This window comes from Balearica regulorum, chromosome 7 (genome assembly GCF_011004875.1).
Source record: "Balearica regulorum gibbericeps isolate bBalReg1 chromosome 7, bBalReg1.pri, whole genome shotgun sequence".
NCBI classification, from domain to species: Eukaryota; Metazoa; Chordata; class Aves; order Gruiformes; family Gruidae; genus Balearica; species Balearica regulorum.
This window is the reverse complement of record NC_046190.1, coordinates 25986978-26008441: the sequence shown is the minus strand read 5'-3', so window position 1 is coordinate 26008441 and position 21464 is coordinate 25986978. Positions and strand designations below refer to the sequence as shown.

Below are 21464 nucleotides of genomic sequence, written 5' to 3'. Positions count from 1 at the left end.
GATACAGTGGCTATTTTATACTTTTGCCTTCGTCCTTTTGGTTATTTATACATTGGCCTGGGAGGGACCAAGTAAAGAAGCAGAGGCAGAAAGACTGGTGACAGGGCAATGTGTTTAAGCCCGGAGAGAAGTCAGTGTACAGTTCCATCCAGATCATGGTACTAGGTCCTGCTGATGGATTTTAGAGATACTTACTCCTGCTTTACTCCTGGGTATCAGGGTATAGTGTAAAAAATGTCTCTAAACAGAAATTTACTATTGATTGCTATAAAAATATACAGAACATTTTATTTGTCTTGACAAATCAAAAGTTCTGAAGAGGATTTTGTTGGATGAACTAATATGAATTTTATAATTTAACATCATGCAGCTGTTTTAGTTCACTGTGATATATCCAAAGGTAATACTAATAAGAACATCTTAATGAAGTGCTACCAAAAAAAAACCAAACAAAAAAACCGTGGAGAACACCGATTTTTAGAGCAACAATCTATATTGCATTATAGTAAATAGCACTTACTTCATTGGTATTTATAGTAATCTAAGAGAGATTAATTGCTCAGCTGTTTCTATTAGCTGCAGTGCACAATTTCTTACCACTTACGGCTTTGCCTTCATGGAATGCTTTCTGAATTTTGTTGTTTGCATATAGGTTATCTGTTAATGAGACATCAATTTAAGTAAGCCATTTTGACTTTTCTGTGGTCTAGACTTGCTCAGGTCTTACTTTTGTTAAACTGCAATAATTGCACAGATGCTGGCGCATATCTTAGAATCTGAAAATTTATGCTGGGATTGCTAAGTAAGGCTTAAGTAATTCCTACTTCTGAAATGTAACTTGCAGCTTGTGTGTCCTTAGAAATGCAGGTTTTCTCTTCTAACAAATCCAGACAAATAAATGCTCTTTGTCTAATAAAAAATACAATTGATTTCCATTTTTATGGTTAAAGGAAGATTGTTTTTTGTATTTAAAGTATGTAAATTTTCATTTAAATTGGGTCAAAACCTCAGGCTATTGACATCTTACTAATGCAAACGTTAGTGTTCCAAAATTAGTAGATCCTTGAGGATGTAGCTATATGATCATAAGAAATAATTTGTATTCTCCTTAAGCAATTTGAAATACAAAAGCTAATACAGCTTTATTTTAAAGCATCATATGAAGAAGCTCAGTATCTCATTAACAATTTACTGTATGGATGTAGAAATTAAAATTAAGTGAAATTGTAAAAAAATATTAATAATGAACAACTTAATATATTCTAAGCAGTACGGTAGGCTTAGGGTTGAAAAATTTAACATTAGAATCATAAGAGTTTCAGACAAGCATTTCTGAAGTGCAATTCACAACAGATTGTCATCAGATAACAAAATAAGGACGGTCTGGTGCCTTGAAGCGCTAGGGGTTACAGGATTTCTGAAAGTTTTTCCTTTTCACTGTGTACTACTTATTTTAACACTTAATGTTGAGAGGAACATAACAATAGACAACTATTCCTTTTTTATTTCCTGCTTTACCTCTTGAGTTCTATGCTATTTTGTATTAATGATGTTTGGATAGTTCAGTACTGTATAGGCAAGAATTTGTCTTTGAAACTTCAGTGAGTTCTGCTTTGTGTTCCACGGAATGTTCAGACGGTACAGGGTAACGATAGCTTGAAGTTCCTCCTCTAGAGTCCTTACGTTACTCGTTGTTGTGGATGTATTAACTGTAGCCCTCTTCTCTAATGTGAACAGCCTTTCCATTTTCCCATGTTTCTTCAATAATGCCAGGACATTAGTTCTGTGCAGTTGTAGGGGAAACAGTGCCACCCTTTGGATTATCAATGTTGTCCTCTTGTTGCATAGGCTTGGTCCTGCAATGTGTGCTGATCCCCTTTACACGGTTATCATGGCTTAATTCTGATGGTATTTTCTCAATACCTATACTTTCCCTGAAGTTTTATTATGCTGCTACTCTCTTATTAAAATTTCCAGGGGTGTTTTTTTTTATTTGTTTGGGGTTTTTGATTGGTTGGTTGGGGTTTTTTTCTTTTTTTTTTTCTTTTCTGCCCTTAATGTGATGAATAAAGTTTGACTGCAATTTGACTGCAACAGAGCAGTCAAAGCTCTTCTGGGGAATCTTGCTAGCAGTGGAGAGCAAAATATTTTTTAGGACCGATTTAAGGATATGCAGGAACTATTCCATGTTTTTCCCCCTCTTTAATCAGACTGGTGCTTATTTTTAACTTGATACTAAGTGCTTAGTGTAGCTCCAAGCCTATGACTTCACATTTCTCAATCTTAAACAAGCAGTGAGTTGTTATAAATTAAAAGATTCTTTCCTTCCAGACAGAGAGAAGTTATAATACACGTGTAGCAATTGCAATGTTGTGCCAAATGCATTGGAATAATAAACAGAGCAAGCAAACTTCTCCCCATGGCCCAGTTAACAAAAAAAGGCAGTAATTCACATACATACAGGCTTTTTTCATCCCTGAGATTCTAGTTGCTCTAAGTTTGGGGTATCAGTCTGTCTATGTTCATCCCTCTCTTCAAGAATAATCAAGTCCCCAAAATAGGTGTTATCTCTTCTGACAATCTAGCAAAGATTCTGAATCTAAACCGAAACTCAGTTACTGACTCCCTGAATAATCAGGTTGAATTCAGCTTTTTTAGATGGGATTACAGAAAAAAAAAAAAATCATTTGAGACTCTACCAAATGTGTTTATATACTATGGAAGGGTAATAATTTTCTTTTTTTTCAAGTTTAACATAGCTCTAACCTGATTGGTTCAGGCAATGGTTTTTCCACATATTTGATTTGCTTTTTTATTGGTTGAGTTGTTTGTTTGTGGTATTTTTGGTTTTTTTTTTTTTAAAGGACATACCTGTATTTAATAGTGGGTTTGATGGTGCTAATAGCATATAAATGATTCCATAGAATATAGGCTAAACTATCAGTACTAATACTTGGCTTTAAATGATATAAGATTGAATACCTGTGTTTAAAACTGATTTGGGTGAAATGAAAATTTTCATCAAAAATGTAAGCATTATATTCCCAGGACCCTCAGCACCTTGGTTACTCTGTTTTAAAAAATAAAAATAATATAAAGACTTCCCTTGAAATGTAATGATAATAAATAATTATAGAGCTAGAAAACTGAGCAGATTTGATTCAGATTCAACCTGTGATTGTATATGGCTCAGAATCCTGCAAGGAGTGGGGCAGGATGTGCACAATCAATTTGATTCCTAGTAACTTAATTCAGAGAAAAACGGGCTTTGGGATCACTGCTAGTCATAATTTGGGGTATATTGACAGGTGAAAATCTAAAAGTTCTATTCACCACATTACTTTCTTTATGAGATGGTGAGATTCCTAGCAGTTAATATGGATTTAATAGCTTATTTCACTTTGCAAAACAGGTACACTTCTGATCAATAACGTAGTTTAATGAAAGAAGATTCAACCTCTAGATGTTAACATTATATTAGACTTGGGTAGTAAAAATGTTATTTGAAGAGTTTCATGCTCCAGTCCTTGATTTTGACTGACAGATCTCACTGATTTGAGTGATAATGCATCAGATAAGACAACAGGTACTTGTATTCAGGCAAAATAATCTCAGACATTCAGAAAGCAGAAAGTTATGGTCAGCAACATCTATAAGGAATGAAAATTAATTTAAACTGAGTTGAATAGAATTTTTTTAACAAGTTGTAGTGATTACATAATATTAAGAAATTAATTGGTGAGTTTCTTGTATTGGAAAATATGTGCATGTTTGATTTTGGCCCTGCAGAGCTCTGGAGTTATATATAGCTCTGGCTATATAATTATACCTTGCTTCAGATACTGCTATTACAGCACTGAGTGAAAGCCAAGTAGAGAAACTTCTACATTGTTGTTTCAGTAAGTCTTCTTAGAATTAACACATTGCATGTTCCCTTGCATTGCTTGCACTATGACTGTCAGGCTCCTTCCTAATACGGCAGCTTCAGAAAAAGATCTGAAGCCTGTATTGAAGAAAGAAATGTTTGTTTCAGTGCTCATCTGTTGCTTGAACAGTCGAGATTGTCAACAAAAGTAGCAATAGTGGTGGTAGTATGTATTAGTTATGGTATTCATACAGATTAATAAATCCACTCAGTCAGAACTGGAATGACACCACTAGCTTATTTCACCCATGCAGTTGTTTAGTGTCTTAAATTTTATCCACTTCTGACCTAGGAAGTTGTATTTTAACTGGCAGTTTGAGGATCTCTGTGTCCCCTTAGTGCCCTGGTTTACCCAATCCTGAGTGATCAATTCTCTGAGTTTATTTTAAGGGATGTTACTTCTCAGCAGCTACTTGAGACGTGCCTGCCAGAAGGCTAAGAGACATTTTGTTTTGATTCTGTAGACCAGCAGATCAGATGAGTTACAGGAGACATAATTTTCCATCTGTTTCCCATCCTCAGTGCAGCAGACAAGAATGATTTCTGATTTCTTCCAGAAGAATTGCATTCTAAGATACAAAAAATAGCTTATTGGGGTCATGTTTTCAGATTCCAAATTTTACCCAGTGGATGGCATTTTTCAAGAGACAGAAACCTAGAGTAAGGATATCAGAATTCTAAATTGTATTGGGTACACACACTGTTGTGTACTTCATCATTCTTCAAGCCAAAATTTGAGTGCAAAAATTTCAGTTGTGCTGTCCTGTGTAGATGCAGACCTACTCTGAATAGGATGTGAAACTAAATGTTCCCATGATGTCGGAGAATCTTTGGGAGCCAGTAGAACAGACAATTGCATTGGCTTTATATTAAGAAAAAAGAAATTAGAGACAGAGATGTGATTAATCCAGCTTCTGCTGCGCTAGCCAGAAAAGCAAGTTCTACCTTGCTAATAAGGGCTGGCTGCTAGACCTAAGAAAATGATTTAATTCAAAAACTTCAACAGATTTTAAGGGCGGGGTGGACATTGAGACTACAAGGTGCCTTGTAGTCATTGTATCAGAACATGCTGCATCCAGCTATTGTTTTAACCTCTTTGAAAGTTAACTATAGTCTCAGTGGACAGGATTGCAGAGTAAATAAATATTTTTACATAGCCTTACACTGATACTGTGGATTTCATGAGCATGTATATAAATGGAAATTCAGTCTAATCTGTCATCACTCTTGGTTTACCTACCAGTGAGCAGAAACTTACTGCAGTCCTGCAGGATAGGTCTGATAAAGCTATGGTGTGAATTGAATGCCATGCAGTAGGATAGCTTGCCATTTGAAATTAAAGAGGGTAGTTTAGCAGAGGTTAGGATCTAGGAATTAATTGTATGTTGGGTTTCCCTGAGCTGGGATTCAACTTGTTTATGTGGTTTTTTGAAATGCAAGAAAACATTCTATAATATAGAGCATTTGAAATTCAAGTAGGAGTAGCTTTCTAAAGAAAATGACAGCTGAAATAAAAAAAAAAAATAGTTTATGATTTATTTTCCTTGTCTTTTTTGTGTGTAAAAGAATAAATGTTTCACTTTTAACATTGTTAAATAATGACCCTTTCTTTTCTTTTGTAGGTTGTCTTAGTCTTCGCTCTTAGTATTGGTGCTCTTGTAATATACTTCATAGATTCGTCAAAGTGAGTATTCTAGTACATTTTCCTTTCCCTCCTTTCCTGCAGCAATTATACATCTTTAAATTGCTCCATTCATCTACGTCAAATCAGTGCTTGGTCTCATCGCCTGAGTGCGTAGAACTTTATAATAATGCATGGTCTACCAAAATAACTCAAGAATGGGAAAAAGATCTTATATGAACTAGATTGAACACAGTCGCATTGGATGTGTGGTGTGAACAGAGAGAAAAAGTACTTTTATGCGTTGAGATTATACATACTGTTGCAAAATTATAGCTTTTATGTTCATCGGGCATGTGTAGAATCTTTCAAATTCAAGACTAGGATAAGAAATGCAGGAGAAGAATATTTGCCAAAAAATTACAGTTTGCAGGAGGTAAAAAAAGCATCTCAGGAGACTGATAGGAACACTTCTGAAGAACTCTGAATTAATTAGACAGCATGAGCATTATATCTTGAATATCTGTTCAGACTTCCAACTCCTGGTTTTGATAGATTTCTCCCAAGATAAGGTGAGCCAGTAAAATTCTGCAAAGCATGTCAATATTTTTTTAGATTTACACCAACATTATCATACAGTGTTGTATTTTGGCCAGGCAAAAGAAAGTTTCATCCTGACCTTTTGAAGTATTTGGTGATTTGATACAAACCAGTGTAACTATGAATGTACTCTCTTTGATATCATTCATACTGCAGCGTTGTTTTCATATCAAGCTGTACACTGTCAGTGGTGTAACGGGCAAATTCGTAGCCTGACACAGAAGAAACCAATAAAAAGGGACTTAATAGAATATTTTTCTGTTGAATCCAATTATTTTGGGAGGATGATATTCTGAAGTGTCAATAGCATTTTAAAGCTGTAGGACTACATGTTTGCTGCTTATCTCCAACCTAGTTTTAGGCTTGCTGTTACTGCAATGGTTAAGATAGTAAGCTGGAGTCACTCCATGTGAGCCAGCCTAGCTGTCTAATGGCAGTGCTTAAAAAAACCAATCCTTATGTAACAGAAAATCAGACATTTCACTGTTGACATCTGTACGTACTGATATTTAGGTAGGTGTTAGCACCAGCAAAAGGCATTCTTGAATACATGGATGTCAGCTCTATATTGTGTGAGTTTCAAACCATACCTTTGTAGCCTAGATGTGTCAAGCAGAACACAAATGACTAAGGTAGAGATTTGCTTAGTGGAGAGGAGCAAAGTGGTGGGAAAACTCAAGTTCTAACTTGATCTCCCTTGAAGTGAGGACAATACTTTTTCGATCTTAACATTGTGATGAGTGTTCTCGTTAATTTTAGCAATTTTTTCTTGAATATTTCACCACTGAAGCACATAAGGTGGTGCTTTTCTGAAGGTCTTTTAAAAAAACTTTTTAAAGCACAATGTTAAAGCTTCTAGGTGCCCAACATGGCCAAGGCAAAAGTGTCAAATAGAATAAAACCTGTTTCCACTTGTGTTTCCATTTCAAACCAACAAAATACAACTATTTGTCAGGGCAATTGTCTTTTGTGAAACTAATGGATTACATAATGATTTTTAGGTACTGCATTCTTGAAGCCTTTGATTGTTTTCCTCAAGGAGAGCAAAACTGACAACATGGGAGATTTCTCTGGGTTGCTTAAGCTTTCTGTGGGACACCTAATCCATGTACTGCTACCAGCTTATTGGTTGCTCTGTCAATGAGGATAGAAAAGTGCTTTAACTGTAGGTTTCTCTGGGTTGTCAGCCAATGTTTAATTCCCAGCTGCAGTTTAAATTCAGCAACCTCAAATTAATTTACTCTACTTGCACCCTCTTCCTTTATTTTCTCCTCCTTCTCTCTTACCCTGCTTCCTACACAGGTCTTTGTTGTCTTTGTTTGTTATTCTAAGTACACATTAATAGTTTAATTCAGGTCAGAAACTCCCCAGATATAACCCTGAAGTGAAAAATTCTTCTTTATTCTGTATTAGCAGCTGACCTGACATCCATTTCAGAAATATAGAAACAAACATATCGAAATATTAGTCTATTTAAGATACCCACGTACATGATTAGTAAAAGTCATTCCTTTTAGAATTTGGTCAAACAGGAAATAATGAAGGTAGGATGAGAGGAAGGATTGTGATATCCTCAACAAAGCAACTGGAAAACCAGAGACTACGACTTGGCCAGGAACAGTGGAGACAAACAGGATCTAGTGCACAGATCAGACAGATAGTGGTATGTGCCGTTGCGTGCTTTCCTTCACAATGTGTTCTATAGCTGTTGTATTCTACCTCTGCCATGGACATTTGGCTGTCATTTGATTTTACGATCGAGCAACAAAAATCATGTCTTCAATCCAGAGCTGAAGAGTACTAGTGTAAGCATGTGTTCAAAACAAAATGGCATGATCCATTCATCCAAGACTTAATCTGGCAGTAGTTTTGCAGACACAATGGCAGATATGTCCACAAAAGAATCTTACATGACTTCATACATAAGGGGCATCAAAGGTGGGAATACCACCACCACTTTCTTGGACAACGAAGGAAGGGGAAAAGTGTAAAGACCACTGAGTTTTGTCAGGCAGGGATGCGTGTCATGATTAGTTTTAGTGGAAGGCACTGAGGAAGTCAATAAGGCTCTTACTGAAGATACTAGCCATTGCTCCCTCTGCTATGTTCATGGTATAGGGAAGGTGACTGGAGGCAAAATGAATGCCATCCGTACTGTGAGAGGAGTGTAAACTAAGAGCGTTTCCATGCTACCCAAGTCATCACTAACAGACACTCTCCCAGATCAGTACTGCATGAAATGGTGTGTCCAGGGCAATGCTATTTGGAAATACCTGAAGTCAGAAAATAGTTCAGCTTCATCAACGTAGTATGCTCCATACCAATTAGTCCTACATCTCAGCAGAGCCAGTTAAGCAGGTTTGTGTTGCTACACATTATGTCTGTACTAATTCTGGTTCTGGCACAAACTTAGCGATCTCTGCACTATATTCCATTACAAAATATGGGCACAGTTGTGATCCAATACATCTGCTTTAATCTGCATTGACTTTTCTTAGTAAAAAACAGTGCTTGCCTTTTAAGAAAGGCTCTAAACAAAATCGCAAAAATAATCGTTCTTGGTGGAAAGAATGAAGGTTATTCATTTTGAAAACTATGGGGATTATTCCAATACTCTTCATTAAGATTATTCTGTTGTTTATTCAATGCTTCTACGTTTTACAAGCCACCAGCTTGAATCGTTGTCTCCTAGTACCACAGGATGTATATACAATGTTTTGCTTTAAAGTGACTATGTACACTTTCTGTGATTTGTGGTAGCAACTAATGAAAGATTTAAGTCCTTAAACTGGGAATTTATTTAGCAGAGAAATTACTATCTTGGCATTCCCATCAATTAAATCCAGTCACATCCTGGTAGGAAATGTCTCATTTCTTACTAAAGACTAGACTCCTTCCTTCCTTTATTTGTAGAATCTCATTCATAAAATACTGTTTTCTTGGACAATAGTATTTTTCAATACTGGAAATAGCAGTTAAAAGTGAAACATTCGCCAAAGAGATATTATAAATATCACCCACATAATTATTTTAATCTTTGGGTTACAAATAACCAAATAATTACATTTTTATTTTCAGAGATTCCTCCACTTTAATGATAGTCTTCCATTTTTAGTTTGCATAGAAGCAGATCATTCAAGGAGAAAGTCATATCAGTTACTTAGAGTTTTGATTAGGAAAGTGATCTACTTCAGTACGGAATGGCATCATATATCCTAATGATTGTTCTTTTCCAATTCATGTTTCCTTTAAAATTGTTCATCATTTAATTCTTCAAGGTAAGGAAATAATGGAATTATCCTTCATTCTTAAGAGGAAAATCTGACTTGATGTGCAGTCTTTAGATGGTTCTCTAGAGTCAGCTGAATGTGCTGCAGTAGAATAGAGAGCCTGATGTCTGCCAATACTTTTTTGTTGTCCATGCTTATTTTATAAGTAGTTTTCACAACTTTCCTTCCTGTGTCCGCTTCTGTTTATTTTTCTGCATGTGAAAGGTGTTTTAACCAATACATGTAGAAGTACTTCTCTGAGTTTTATTTACAATAGCGATAAAGATGAATTGCCTATTTTCATTTCCATTTGTCATCCTGACCTCTGCATACCGTACTGAATTAGTGACTCAGAGTAGAAAATAACATTTGCTTGCCATGATCACCTTTAGGCATGGTCAGTAAAAGCACTAGTAGAGAACTCAATTTCCCACTAAACCAGTAACTCAGGACTCCTGTTTTCTATTTCTTCTAATAGAAGTAGCATGGAAACTGTTCAGAATGTGAATATCCTTTTCTACTCTGGTTTGGTTTTTTTTCCTCTGGGATGCAATACAATGTAATATGCAACCATATATATAAGCTATGCTTTTCAGGGACAGATTTTTTTTTTTTCCCCTTCCAAATTGCTTACTTTGTAGTGAACAGTTATTACTGTCCTCTCTCTTGAAGCTTACCTCACTTACTGGAGTCCCTTCACTAAGAACTGACATCCATGTAGACATACTAGAGCTGATCAATGGCAAGGTGAAAACATAAAAACTCTCAAAACTTGCTGTGTATGTTCCACTCACATGTGTTTTTCAGATTAATTTTTTGGAGTTGTTTGTATTTTCAGAGGCACCAGTGGAGTTATTCTTAAACAGCTATTTTTTTCCAATATTGTGTCACATATTGTACTTGATTAGAATTGTACATAAAAGTGCCATCTGGCAATGAGTGTGAAACAGCTGGATCTAAGAATAACAGTGGCACTGTGAATAGGAAGATTTATACAAATATACACACAGACATATAGGTTCATGCTGAGCCCTGAGCTTGTTTTGAACTGTTGCATTCTTAATCAGACAACTTTATTTCTTTTTATACATGGAAAATAAAGGAGTTAAACTTACAGACAACTGTATTTTTAAAAAAATTTTCTATTTATCTTTGTATGTCTGGGAAGATTTTAGAAGTACTTGCTCCTTTGCATACTGATTGTACAAATCCCATTTGATAAGGAAAATGCGCTTATTCTGATTCTTAGCTTGATTTCTAAACTAATTGTTTGTGCTTTTTGCAAATGTCTCTATTCTAGACTTTTCTTAAAGTTTCCTAAGTTTCTAAAACTGTCAGGGAATATTAACTGGAGACACAGATGTCAGAGATGCTACACTAGAAATTGCTTAACAAAACAATACCAAATTAAAAGTATGAGTTCTTGTTTTGGAGGATTCACGCTTCTCCACCCCCACCCCCACCCCCCATTGTATGGGAATAGATTAGGAAGGATGCATTGGAAATAAATATTCTATTTGAAGAATTTCCTGTGACAGCACAAGGAGGAAAGTGTCATTAGCAAGTTCTCTTGGAATGTTTTACTAGCAAAATACTTTTTTTTTTTTTTTTTTTTCCGTAAGTGGCGTTTTATTTCAAATCCTTATGAACTTTTATTCTGTGGGAATATTTAAGGTTAAGTTGTGATTGTGTGCCATGTTTGACTTTGCTGCTTGTTTGCTACTGCTGCCACTTTGTCTTGTGAAAGACATTTGATTTAGTGCAGCAAAGTGTTCTATAGAAATACTACAAGCCTGATGAGGAATATTTATTTAAATCTGTTACAGATACAGACTGTGACTGCCCAAGAGAATTCACATCTTTCTCGTTTGTTTACACTGTAACCCCTTTTACTGATAGGTATGAGGTTTAATTAAGTAGTTCAGTAAGGCTGTGTAAACATGAAAAATCAACTATTTTTAGATACCCATCTCATATTTTCATTACAAATCAGTCAGCTTTTCTACATCACCTGGACTAATCTGCAGAACATTTTGGTGACTCTCAGTTTCATGTCTCTTAGGGGGGAAAAGCAATTGAAATTTCAACTGTAAATCAAACAATTCAGTGCTGCTGCATCTGAATCTTGAGTGAATCCTAGTGGCTTGATACATTAAAAAAAAATTAAGATGTGTCTAAAATGATTAGAAATACAATTCTTGCAGAAAGTTCAGTGTTTTGATCTTTGATTTTGTTATTTCACAAAAATATTCTAATTTTATTGTAAGCTTCAGGCTACAGTTTGATTCATTTTTTAAAGTGTTGTGAATGTATTTTTCTTTTACATTTATATGTCATGCAACTTTAAAAGAATGCTATTTTCTGCTCCAGTAAACCATTTTAGAGCTATGCTGTATCATTTTGCTGAGGACATCCCTTGCAGTTCAGGCTCCTATGCATTTACCAGTATTTTGAGTGCATAGAGATTGTACATAGCGTTCCAGTCTTTGTATTTGATGAATTAAGTAACTATGGCTTAAATAACACTAAGCTTTGTGTCAACCCTTTCCGCTTACAGTGAAATTTACTCAAGGCAAAAGTATCTTAATTATGTTTATAAAACTTTTCTTTGTCTTACTACATTCATAAACCCACACTAAGTGGTCACGGGAGCATTCCTTCATTCTTTAAGTACACACTAGAGTTAATATATATACATTTTTTTCATGATGCATGAATAGAGATGAAGAAGCTGACTTTAAATTCTGGGATCTGGTTCAAGGAAATGTTGTTAGATGATACTTACTGTTGCTCAAATTGCTAAAATTACAATGGTCTGCATCTTGGCAAGTAGATTACAACAGTATTATTCCCTCCATAATTAGAATTCTTGGGAAATAATACAGTCAGTCTCATACAGACTATCCAAATCCCCCATGGTACCCTGCAGCCAGTCTCCTTGTCAATTTTGATTAATTTTGTTAATACTGCAGTGATTTCTAGCCAGTTCTGTGAGCTGATAAATTTTGTCCCATGCTGAAGTAAATCCAGCTGGATTTGTTCTCCCCACCTCTCCTTTACAAAAAGAAGGGAAAATAGTTAATTCCTGAAAACAACTCTTAGTTTTATTAACTGCTCAATAGGCCAATGGAGCGATAGGTGTCAGTCTTTGATGTAAAGAAAATTTAGGTTAAATATGTAAATTGATTTCTCTTGAGTCATTACTTTTGAGTCACTTGGGTTTTACTATTATAATAAAAATATAACTTCAGCTGTTCCTGCTGCTGATTCTCAGCAAATGACAAAATGTATGGCTTATAAAGACTCTGTCAGCACCCTTTAAATTGATATAACATTAAAAAAGATTTTTCAGTCGTAAGTAAGGGCTAATTTTATTTTTACTATGTTAGTAATAGATAACTGATTGTAAACCATAGTTGGTTTAATTGAAAAGCAATTTGCAGAAGTCTTATTTGTGGGAATAATCATTAATTTTCTTCATTGCTCTGCAACGTTTCATGTGAAAATGTCCATAGCTAAGATTCATCGCTTTTATAATGGCATGCTACCGTTAAAGCCAGGTAGATATGCAATGCAATGCGTGGCCTCTGCAGGCAACTGAATACCAGAAAGATGGAAGGCTTCTCTTAAGTACAGATGGTGTAAATTATGAGTGCAATCCAGCAACAACAGTGATGTGAATATTATAAAGCAAAAAGTAAAAGGAACAAGCCACAATGGGGAGAAAAAACCCCAGATAATTATCCTCCATATGTTAGTATGGACTTAGCTGCCTAGGACAAAGGAATTAGGTGTACTTGTATATTCTCTAGGTTTGTTGGTAGATATTTGTCCCTTGAGATACAGTAACCAATTATAGGTGTTATCTTTCTTGAGTTATTAAAAAAAGTTGGATATAGTGAGGCATACCTGTAGAAATTAGATGCATGTTTTACGTGCTATCCATTTCTTAGCTCAGTGTTTGCATTTGTTCTCTGTCGTACTCAGAGAGCTCAAGTTTAGTAAATTATAGGCAGATAAAATTTGTAAAACATTATCCAAATAACTCATTATTTAGGAGTTGAGGAAGATTGTAAAACTCCTTCATAAAACTTTCTAGTATTCTTCAGCTAGATTTTAAACATAAATAAAGATAATTCATCTGTATGTGTTTATCATATTGATGAATCAACATTGGATTACAATGATTTTCACATAATCACTGGGTAGGCAATACAGAAATACCCTGTTTTCTCCAAACAAAACAATGCAATGAAGTTTCTTTTAATCAATGCCACTAGATTGTGTTTGGTCAATGGTCAAAATTGTTGCAAATAAATGAGAAATGCTGTGGATAGGTTTCAGATAAAATGGTAAAAAAAAAAAAAAAGTCCTTCTATAATAATTGGCAAATCAAGCTTTGGGGAAATTTTTGGTTACTGTTTTTATTCCTTGGTGTTATACAGAAATTCTTACTAGTCATGATACACAACCTTGATGATGTGATAAATTGCAATGGGATACATTTTCTGAAGTGTTAGCCCTTGTACAGAATTTGAGTAAGGTTGAAATTTCTGGAAACATCTAAAAAATGAGAAATTAATAAATCATGTCTGTTTTCTATATGCACTTCTGGAAACAAGCTATTATCATCTTCTATTTGGTTTGTTTTCAGTATTTTACACCAGGTTATATTTCAACATGTAACTTTATTTCAGCTGTCTCGATGCAGAATCTCTGAATTATTGAGATTGGAAGGGACCTCAAGAGATTGTTCAGTCCAACCCTCCTGCTTCAAGCAGGGTTACCTGTGCAGGTTGCTCAGGGCCATGTCCAGTAGAGATCTGAGTATCTCCAAGGATGGAGATTCCACAGTCTCTCTAGGCAACCTGTTCTAGTGTTTGATCACCCTCACAGTCAAATGTGGGATTTTTTTCTTATGTTTAATTGCAATTCCATGTATTTCAACTAATGTCATATCTTCTTGTCCTGTCATTTGGTATCACTGAGAAGAGCCTGGCTCTCTTTCCTTTACTCCTAAAGGAGACTCCATCGGGTGTTTATACACATTGATAAGATCCTGCTGAGCCTTCTCTTTTCCACACAAAACAGTCCCAGCTCTCAGCCCTCCTCATGTGACAGTGCTCTAGTCCCTTAATCATCTTTGTGGCCCTTCACTGGTCTTACTCCTGTGTGTCTATGTCTCCATGCTGGAGACACATGTCCTAATGCAGCCTGGGATGCTGCTGCCCTCCTTTACTACAAGGGCAGTAGTTATAGTCAGCTTGCACACCAGGACCCTCCAGTCCTTTTCTGCAAATCTGCTTTCCAGCTGCAGCCAGTTGCACACTAAGGAATCACTGAAATTCAAGCTTGTATCATTTTGTTATTAAAAAAGTCAGTAATTTTTAATAAAAAAACTTTACACATGCAGTGATATTGAGTGACTTTATTTGTCTGAAAATGTTGCCAGATAGGCCTCTATGTAAATATCTGTCACTTGAATTAATAGTGTTTATACTGAACATAGCAGGCTTAAGAGTTTGATCTTCAGGAAGCTAAGTCCTCATTTTTCATGAGCCAATTCCTATACGGTTTAAATTTTCAGCATCTCTTAGAATATTAGCTGGACAAATGAGAATATTTTATTTGAAGAATCAGTTTTGTTTTTTTTTTTTAAGAGCTACATGGAATTTGATAATGTTTTTTTGAAGCACTTTGCCATTAGTTCTACCTTCTCCAATTTGTACTGAATAGTCAGAAATTCGGTTTTGATATGTACAGAAGTCTGTATCACAGTGTTTGCAGGAGGGCACAACATGTTGCTCTCTAATTTATCGCTTTTAAAGATGAATAGAGGAAATTAAACCCTAAATTAAGCGTTGGCTAATTTGAATAGCCTGTTAGCTATATTTACTTAACAAGGCTTTTTCAAAGGAGCAGGATTTTATACTAAGACTTGGCTTATATTTTTGAAATGAAAAATTTCACAGCAGTGAAGTTTCTACACTAACACCAGTAGAATATCTGAGGCCTTAGTAAGGCCTCAAAGCATGCTTCTTTTTCTACACCATCGTATCAGAAACATGTAGTCAAACTAATGGGAGAGTCTGGAGAAAAGCAGGAATGATGAAAAGTTTAGGAAACATCTTGTGACATATAAGTTAAAGGAACAAGGAGTGGTTGTTGGAAAAGGATTTGTTCAGCCTGGGGAAGAAAAAAACCCTCTGCCTTGTGATGTGGGGAGAGCAGACATGACACCATTCCAGTATGTAAATGGAAGAGTAACCAAAGGTCATCTGCATGGTGTCTGGAGAAACTATAAAATCTGTATAATTTACAGCCTTGCAGATTTAGTTTGGATCTTAAGCAAAGTTTGGTAGCTGTGACAGTGGTGTGAAATATTGAAAGAGATAACCTAGAATGGTTGTGGAATTGCCTACAAAAGGAGCTTTGAAGAAAATAAAATACTTGGTATCTCAGTTGTATGCATCCTTGGTGATACTCTGATTGGTAGGATGTTGGACTATATGATTATTATGTCTTCTGCAATGTAAAAGTGATTGTGTGACCTCAGGCACTGAAAGGAAATGAAAATCACTTTGTTGCTCTGAGGATCCAAGCCTGCAGAGCAGCAAGGATATCTATAGGATTTCAATCTTACAAAAATTCTTTTTGCCTCAAAAAATGCTCTTGACAAAAAGTTAACATTTAACACCCTCACCTTTCATAACGGTTTATTACTTATGATAGACTCAGAGACTTTCAAAAGATTGAAATGGATCCAAGCTCAAGGAAGATGTGTGATCCTTTCTGGCCCAGGGCAGGCTCTCTTTTTGTAACATGTTGCTCTGCAATTCAAGGTCACAATTACTCAGATCAGAGTTTGGGCTTTTAGCATAGCTGATCAGTGAGAAACTGGTTTTTGGGGGCGTTGTTTTGTTTTTTAATCTAGAGGCCGTGTATGGGCACACAGGAATGCTTCTGAGGATGTGATGTTAGCATTTTATAACTTGTCTGAAAATGAATAACAAATCCAACAAGTATGTAGTACCAACAGGTAGAAAATTATTTTTTCCCATAGTGTGTACAAGTCAGTTCTGTCATGTCATGACAAATGGCATTCATGGCAAGAAAGTTTATGTTGGTGGAGCTGTTTGTAAGAAGTAGATTTAAAAACATAGGTTTGCATGTCTATGTTATAATCAGCTTTTGTCTCTGCTGTGTTTAAGAAAAAAAAAATCTTTTTTTCTTTTTCTCTCTTTCTGTTTCTCTTTTTAGCTCTTTTTTTTTTTTCTTTCTTTCTTTCTTTCTTTCTTTGTTGTTTCATGCTGTTAATGCTTTATGTGGGATATCTGAAGGGATGGGGGAAGATAATGTCTTGACAAAGACTATAGCAGATTGTTGCCCCACCTGGCAATTTTTCTCCAAGCAAGTGCCCATTGAGAAAGGGCATTTGAATACCACTGGCTGGTATTCAACACTCCTATGTGCCAAACTGCATCTTTCTTTCCCAATGAATTGCTTCTGCTTTTGTGTCCTGGGAAATCAAAAGGCATCGGGTTACACATCAGGGCAAAAAAGGACTGCAAATTGTCAGATGCTTCTAGTCGATTCCTGGCAGTCTTCCTTGCTTTCTAGCTCTGTTTTGGGAAGATTGTCCCCATCTGCTCTAAGTTCCTTGAGTTTTGTAGGGCAGGATCTCAAAGTTTGATTTGTGCAAGAGTAAGAAAAGTCTTAACATTTACCTGAAGGTTCAGAGCAGATGTCAGGCATAATCAGGCTTGTATAGAAAACCATACTTCTAAAATATGTTTTAAGTTCCGTAGTTTATCCTCTGCTGCCCCGCTTGCATAAATCTTGCGTTAGTTTTGATACCATGCTCAATTCATATCTCTGCATGAACTCATAGGTCTGTGAGGCCAGTGAAATCAGAGTGGTAAAAGTATCTCTGTTATCTCAAAACCCCAGAACCAATGTCCTTTTTAAATTCCTATCCATGTCTATTCATTTCTTTTTTGATCCAAAGCAGGGACTGATGGCTACCACTAGTATTTTCCTTGTCTTCCATGGATAGTAATATGAAATGTTCCTCCCTTGGACTCTTGAAATTAGTCTGAAGATTGTGCTTCAGGTAATAATCAGATGGTGTTTCCATGGGATGAAAAAAAGATTGCAGCAGATCTCAGTTTCTCATTCCTGTGTTTTGCTTGTCTTGTAAGTTTATGTTTATTTTGAAGTTTATTGACACCATTATATTTACATACTCATTTTTTTTTTATAATGACTTGGATCTGAACTTAAGAAATACAAATTAAAAATGTTTAGTCTAACATTTAATTGCAGCTTAGTTTCCTGTTGTTTTCACTGGGAACAAGTTCTCAGGAGATCTGTCCTATGTTTATTTTCACTGCCTACTGTATGCAGTAGTTCAGAGGTCAGTTTGTGTAATGAAACGGCATAGATAACATTTACAGTGTGCTTGGTTTGACTCCTCTGTTTTTACAAACTCATACTGTGCTGCTTGATGTGTTTCCAGTATTGCTGTGAAAACATATTCTTAGATTACATTTTAAATTCTTTTAAAAACCACACCAGTATATAATTGATATGCAGGTTTGGATCTTTCTTTAGTTTTCATCCTTTTCCTCTTTTCAAATAAATCTCTGCATTTTTTTGTTTCAACCTAAAGCATCTGACAATTCATCTGCAAATATCTCAGCCTGTGCTTTCTTTCCCTGTAGACAGATTAGTTATGCATGCTGAATTAACAGCATGCTTCCTTGCCACTGGACAAATTTACAAATCTATCCAATATAATAGAGGAGATAACTCAGATGAGGTTTTAAAAATACCGGATACCATACAGCTGTTATCAAAACATGGCTTGTATAGAAGATTGCCTTTCAGAGTTGAGTTGAACATCCAATCAGTGCCTTACTCTCTGCTTTTCAAGCTACAGATACAAATAAAGATGTGACCTCTTTTCCTTTTTTCCCCTCCCACTTCTCCTGACAGCTTGACAAATTGTAGCTTTTGGGACACCCCAGTAGTTGATGAGTCATTTCTGCTTGAAAATAGAATTCCTTGCAGCAAGGACACCCATTCCACTTTTGATGCATATGTTGTTTCTGACAGTCACAGGGCCAACTATGCCATGTTAATTAAGCAACTAGGAAAAAAAAAAGCGATCTCTTCAGTAAATACCAGAGTTGGAATCCAACACCGGGGAAAAAAATAAAAAGGAAATCCCATATGCATGAACTTGAGTACCTGCATGCTTCTCCCCATTCCCTATACGTTGTTGACATTTTGAGCCTTTCTTAGCTGGTGCGATGTCACGTGCATCAGTATTCCACCTTTATTGTTTGTTTGTTTGTTTTTTTCCCTCACCTTTTTTAAAACCCTCTGAGACCTGACAGGACACTAGCCTCACATGGGGGATTGGAAGATCTGATTAATGTGTAGACAAGAAAAGCTGTAATGGAGCATAACAGTATTGTTGTCCTTTTATTTGTGAGGCACTTGAAATACGCACAGGAAGAGTGCTGCAAGAGAACAGTAATCAAACGATAAGCTGTATTCAGGAGAAGGTACCTGTGATAGGGTACCCTATACAAACCTCAATGTGATAGAGAGCATAATATACAAATGTGATTAATATTAAAAATGGCAATTTGTTGCATTGTAGTAGGTCTTGCTCACTTTAACACCCATGAAGTTTTTATTACTGTTACCAGACCCGGTGCAATTAGAGGGAGTGGGGCAGACTCTCTTCTTTAGCAAAGTTGTTAGCTTGTGGCATATTTAGTTATCTGGTATCGATGGGAATTATTTGGCCTCAAAAGTGAGGGCCAGCCACTTCTGTGAAACAGTTTCATGGCACACAAAACTGTATCACTGCAATGTTTTTTCTGGAAATTTGCAGACTTGTTTTTCCTCACAGGATCTGAAACTTGATAAGCATTAGAACTAGTGGATTCCATGCAAGCTGATTTCTTTGCAACATCCATAAAATAATTCTTGCAATTCAGGAAAATGCAGAAGTTTGCTAGAGGCGGTGTGATACCTGTTAGATTCATTAGACAATGCAAGTTTAATAGTCTGAATCTAATAGCCCTAAAAGATATTGCATCAGCCATGTGTGTTGTTCTTGTTACCCTTTTGAGTTTAATGTTTTCTTGAAACAAATGAATTTTCTCTTCACATGTAGTTATTTATATTTCTATTAATTATACTCCATCTCTACTGAAAAAGACTAACATTTTTCAACAAAAGTGGCTGTTTCTACCTATTCCTATGGAAAAATGGAATTATAAGAATAAATTTTTTGAGTATATGAAGTATGTTTTGATATTATTTATATATATGCTATTAAACAGTATTCATTCTGAGTAAAAGTCCACTTAATGTAATTGAACTCTGATAACTAGTTCTACTATTCACAAATAGTCATATTAGTCCAAACACTCTTAGGTGACTTTGATTTTAAAAAATAGAAGGCAGTACTGTAGTCAACAGTTGGTATACCATTACTTACAGAAAATCCATTCTTCACTGCACATTATCTTTCTGAATAATATTAATGCTTTAAAAAATTCTAGTAAAGCACTTTGATAATTTTAACCTTAATATTTCTCACCTTATATTTGAAATTTGTGTTCGGTGACATACATTGTTATCATCACAAAATTCAAAGAAGAAACAATTAGGATCCATAAACTTGAATCAGAGTAAAAAAGAAAATAAATAAAAAATAGCCTGTTCTGAGAATCAATCACATTACCAGTCACTCTGAATAAAGCCCTATAACAATTTTTCAGTATTACACTTACTGTAGATCTGGAGTGGTGCAAAGCTTTTCTGTAAAGTTAAGACAGACAGTAGAATAAAGGGGGGTGGGAAGAGGAGTGAAAGTAACTTATCTTGGCTGGCCTTCATTAAAAATTAATTTGGAACATGGTACTGGGGAAATTCTTTGAACTGTGAACTCTAACTAGAGGAAACATCAGCTGAAATGGATTTTATCAGTTACTGATTTTGAAAATTTTATAAAGAAGAAAAAAAGCTAAGAATTAAATTCCTCCTGACCACTATTTGTGTTTGCTTATCTATTATAAAATTATGGCCTATTTCACATTTTTCATTTCATGCTTAAATGCATATGAAGATATTGTGATATCTTAGGTTAAGATAGTTTGGATTTGTGGGGGTTTTTTTTGTTTTGTTTTGTTTTTGGTTTTTTTTTTTTTTTTTTTTTTAATTACTGTGGGTGTAGACTGGAAAAAAAAGTTAAATGAGATTGTGAAATACCACTGGTTTCTTAATATAGTAGTTCCTACAGTATTTTGCTTTAAACAAGTATCTTCTAATCAGAAAGATATTCAGACTTCATTTTAAAGATGTGATGTGATACAAAGTCTTCCATTTACTTAGAGAACTGATTACAGTGGTTCACTCACCTTGCTGTTAAAAATGTATGTTAACTTTTAATCCAAACATTTGGCTTCATCTTCCATTTACTCCTTTTTTCCTGTTCTGATCTTTCCACTGTAATATTTTGTAGTGATATCTCTAGGCATGTGCAAATCACATTTTAATCCTCTCTATTTTTTTGTTAACTGAATTTACTAAGCTCATTTTCAGTTTCTTAAAATAGTACCAGTTTTTAGACTGAATCATTGTAGCAGCTTTTTCTCCTGAAATCTTTGGCATTTCCATTTTATTTCTAACATTTGGTTCAAGCATTTTATAGTCCAAATTGGATACTACTGGACATTGAAATGAAGTACTCAAAATCACTGAAATATTAATGAAAACTGCATTTTCTTTTTCTCTTCTAGTTCTTTATGAAAGGCATGACAGCTGTTTATGAAAGGCAAAGTTAATGCAGTGCTCGCTGTTTTTACTGCTGCCCATTTAGCCAAAAGAAAAACAATATCATGCTACTAGTCCTGAAAAAAATTCTTCCTTTATTTTGCATTATAGAAACTGCTTATTATTTGAACTGAAGCCTGGGATTCGTTGTCTTTCAAACGGATGAAACCTGTCTTCAGTAACAGCTATCTTC

The 21464-nt window shown here is 35.3% G+C and overlaps 1 protein-coding gene across 1 annotated transcript in view; it reads left to right on the top strand.

Moving 5' to 3' along the window:
- The window catches only part of KCNMA1 (potassium calcium-activated channel subfamily M alpha 1), a 494552-nt gene that overhangs the window by 227377 nt on the left and 245711 nt on the right, over window positions 1-21464 (top strand). Inside the window, exon 5 of the mRNA XM_075757828.1 lies at window positions 5548-5609. Coding sequence (XP_075613943.1) covers window positions 5548-5609 — 62 coding nt within the window. The remainder of the gene's footprint in view (window positions 1-5547; window positions 5610-21464) is intronic.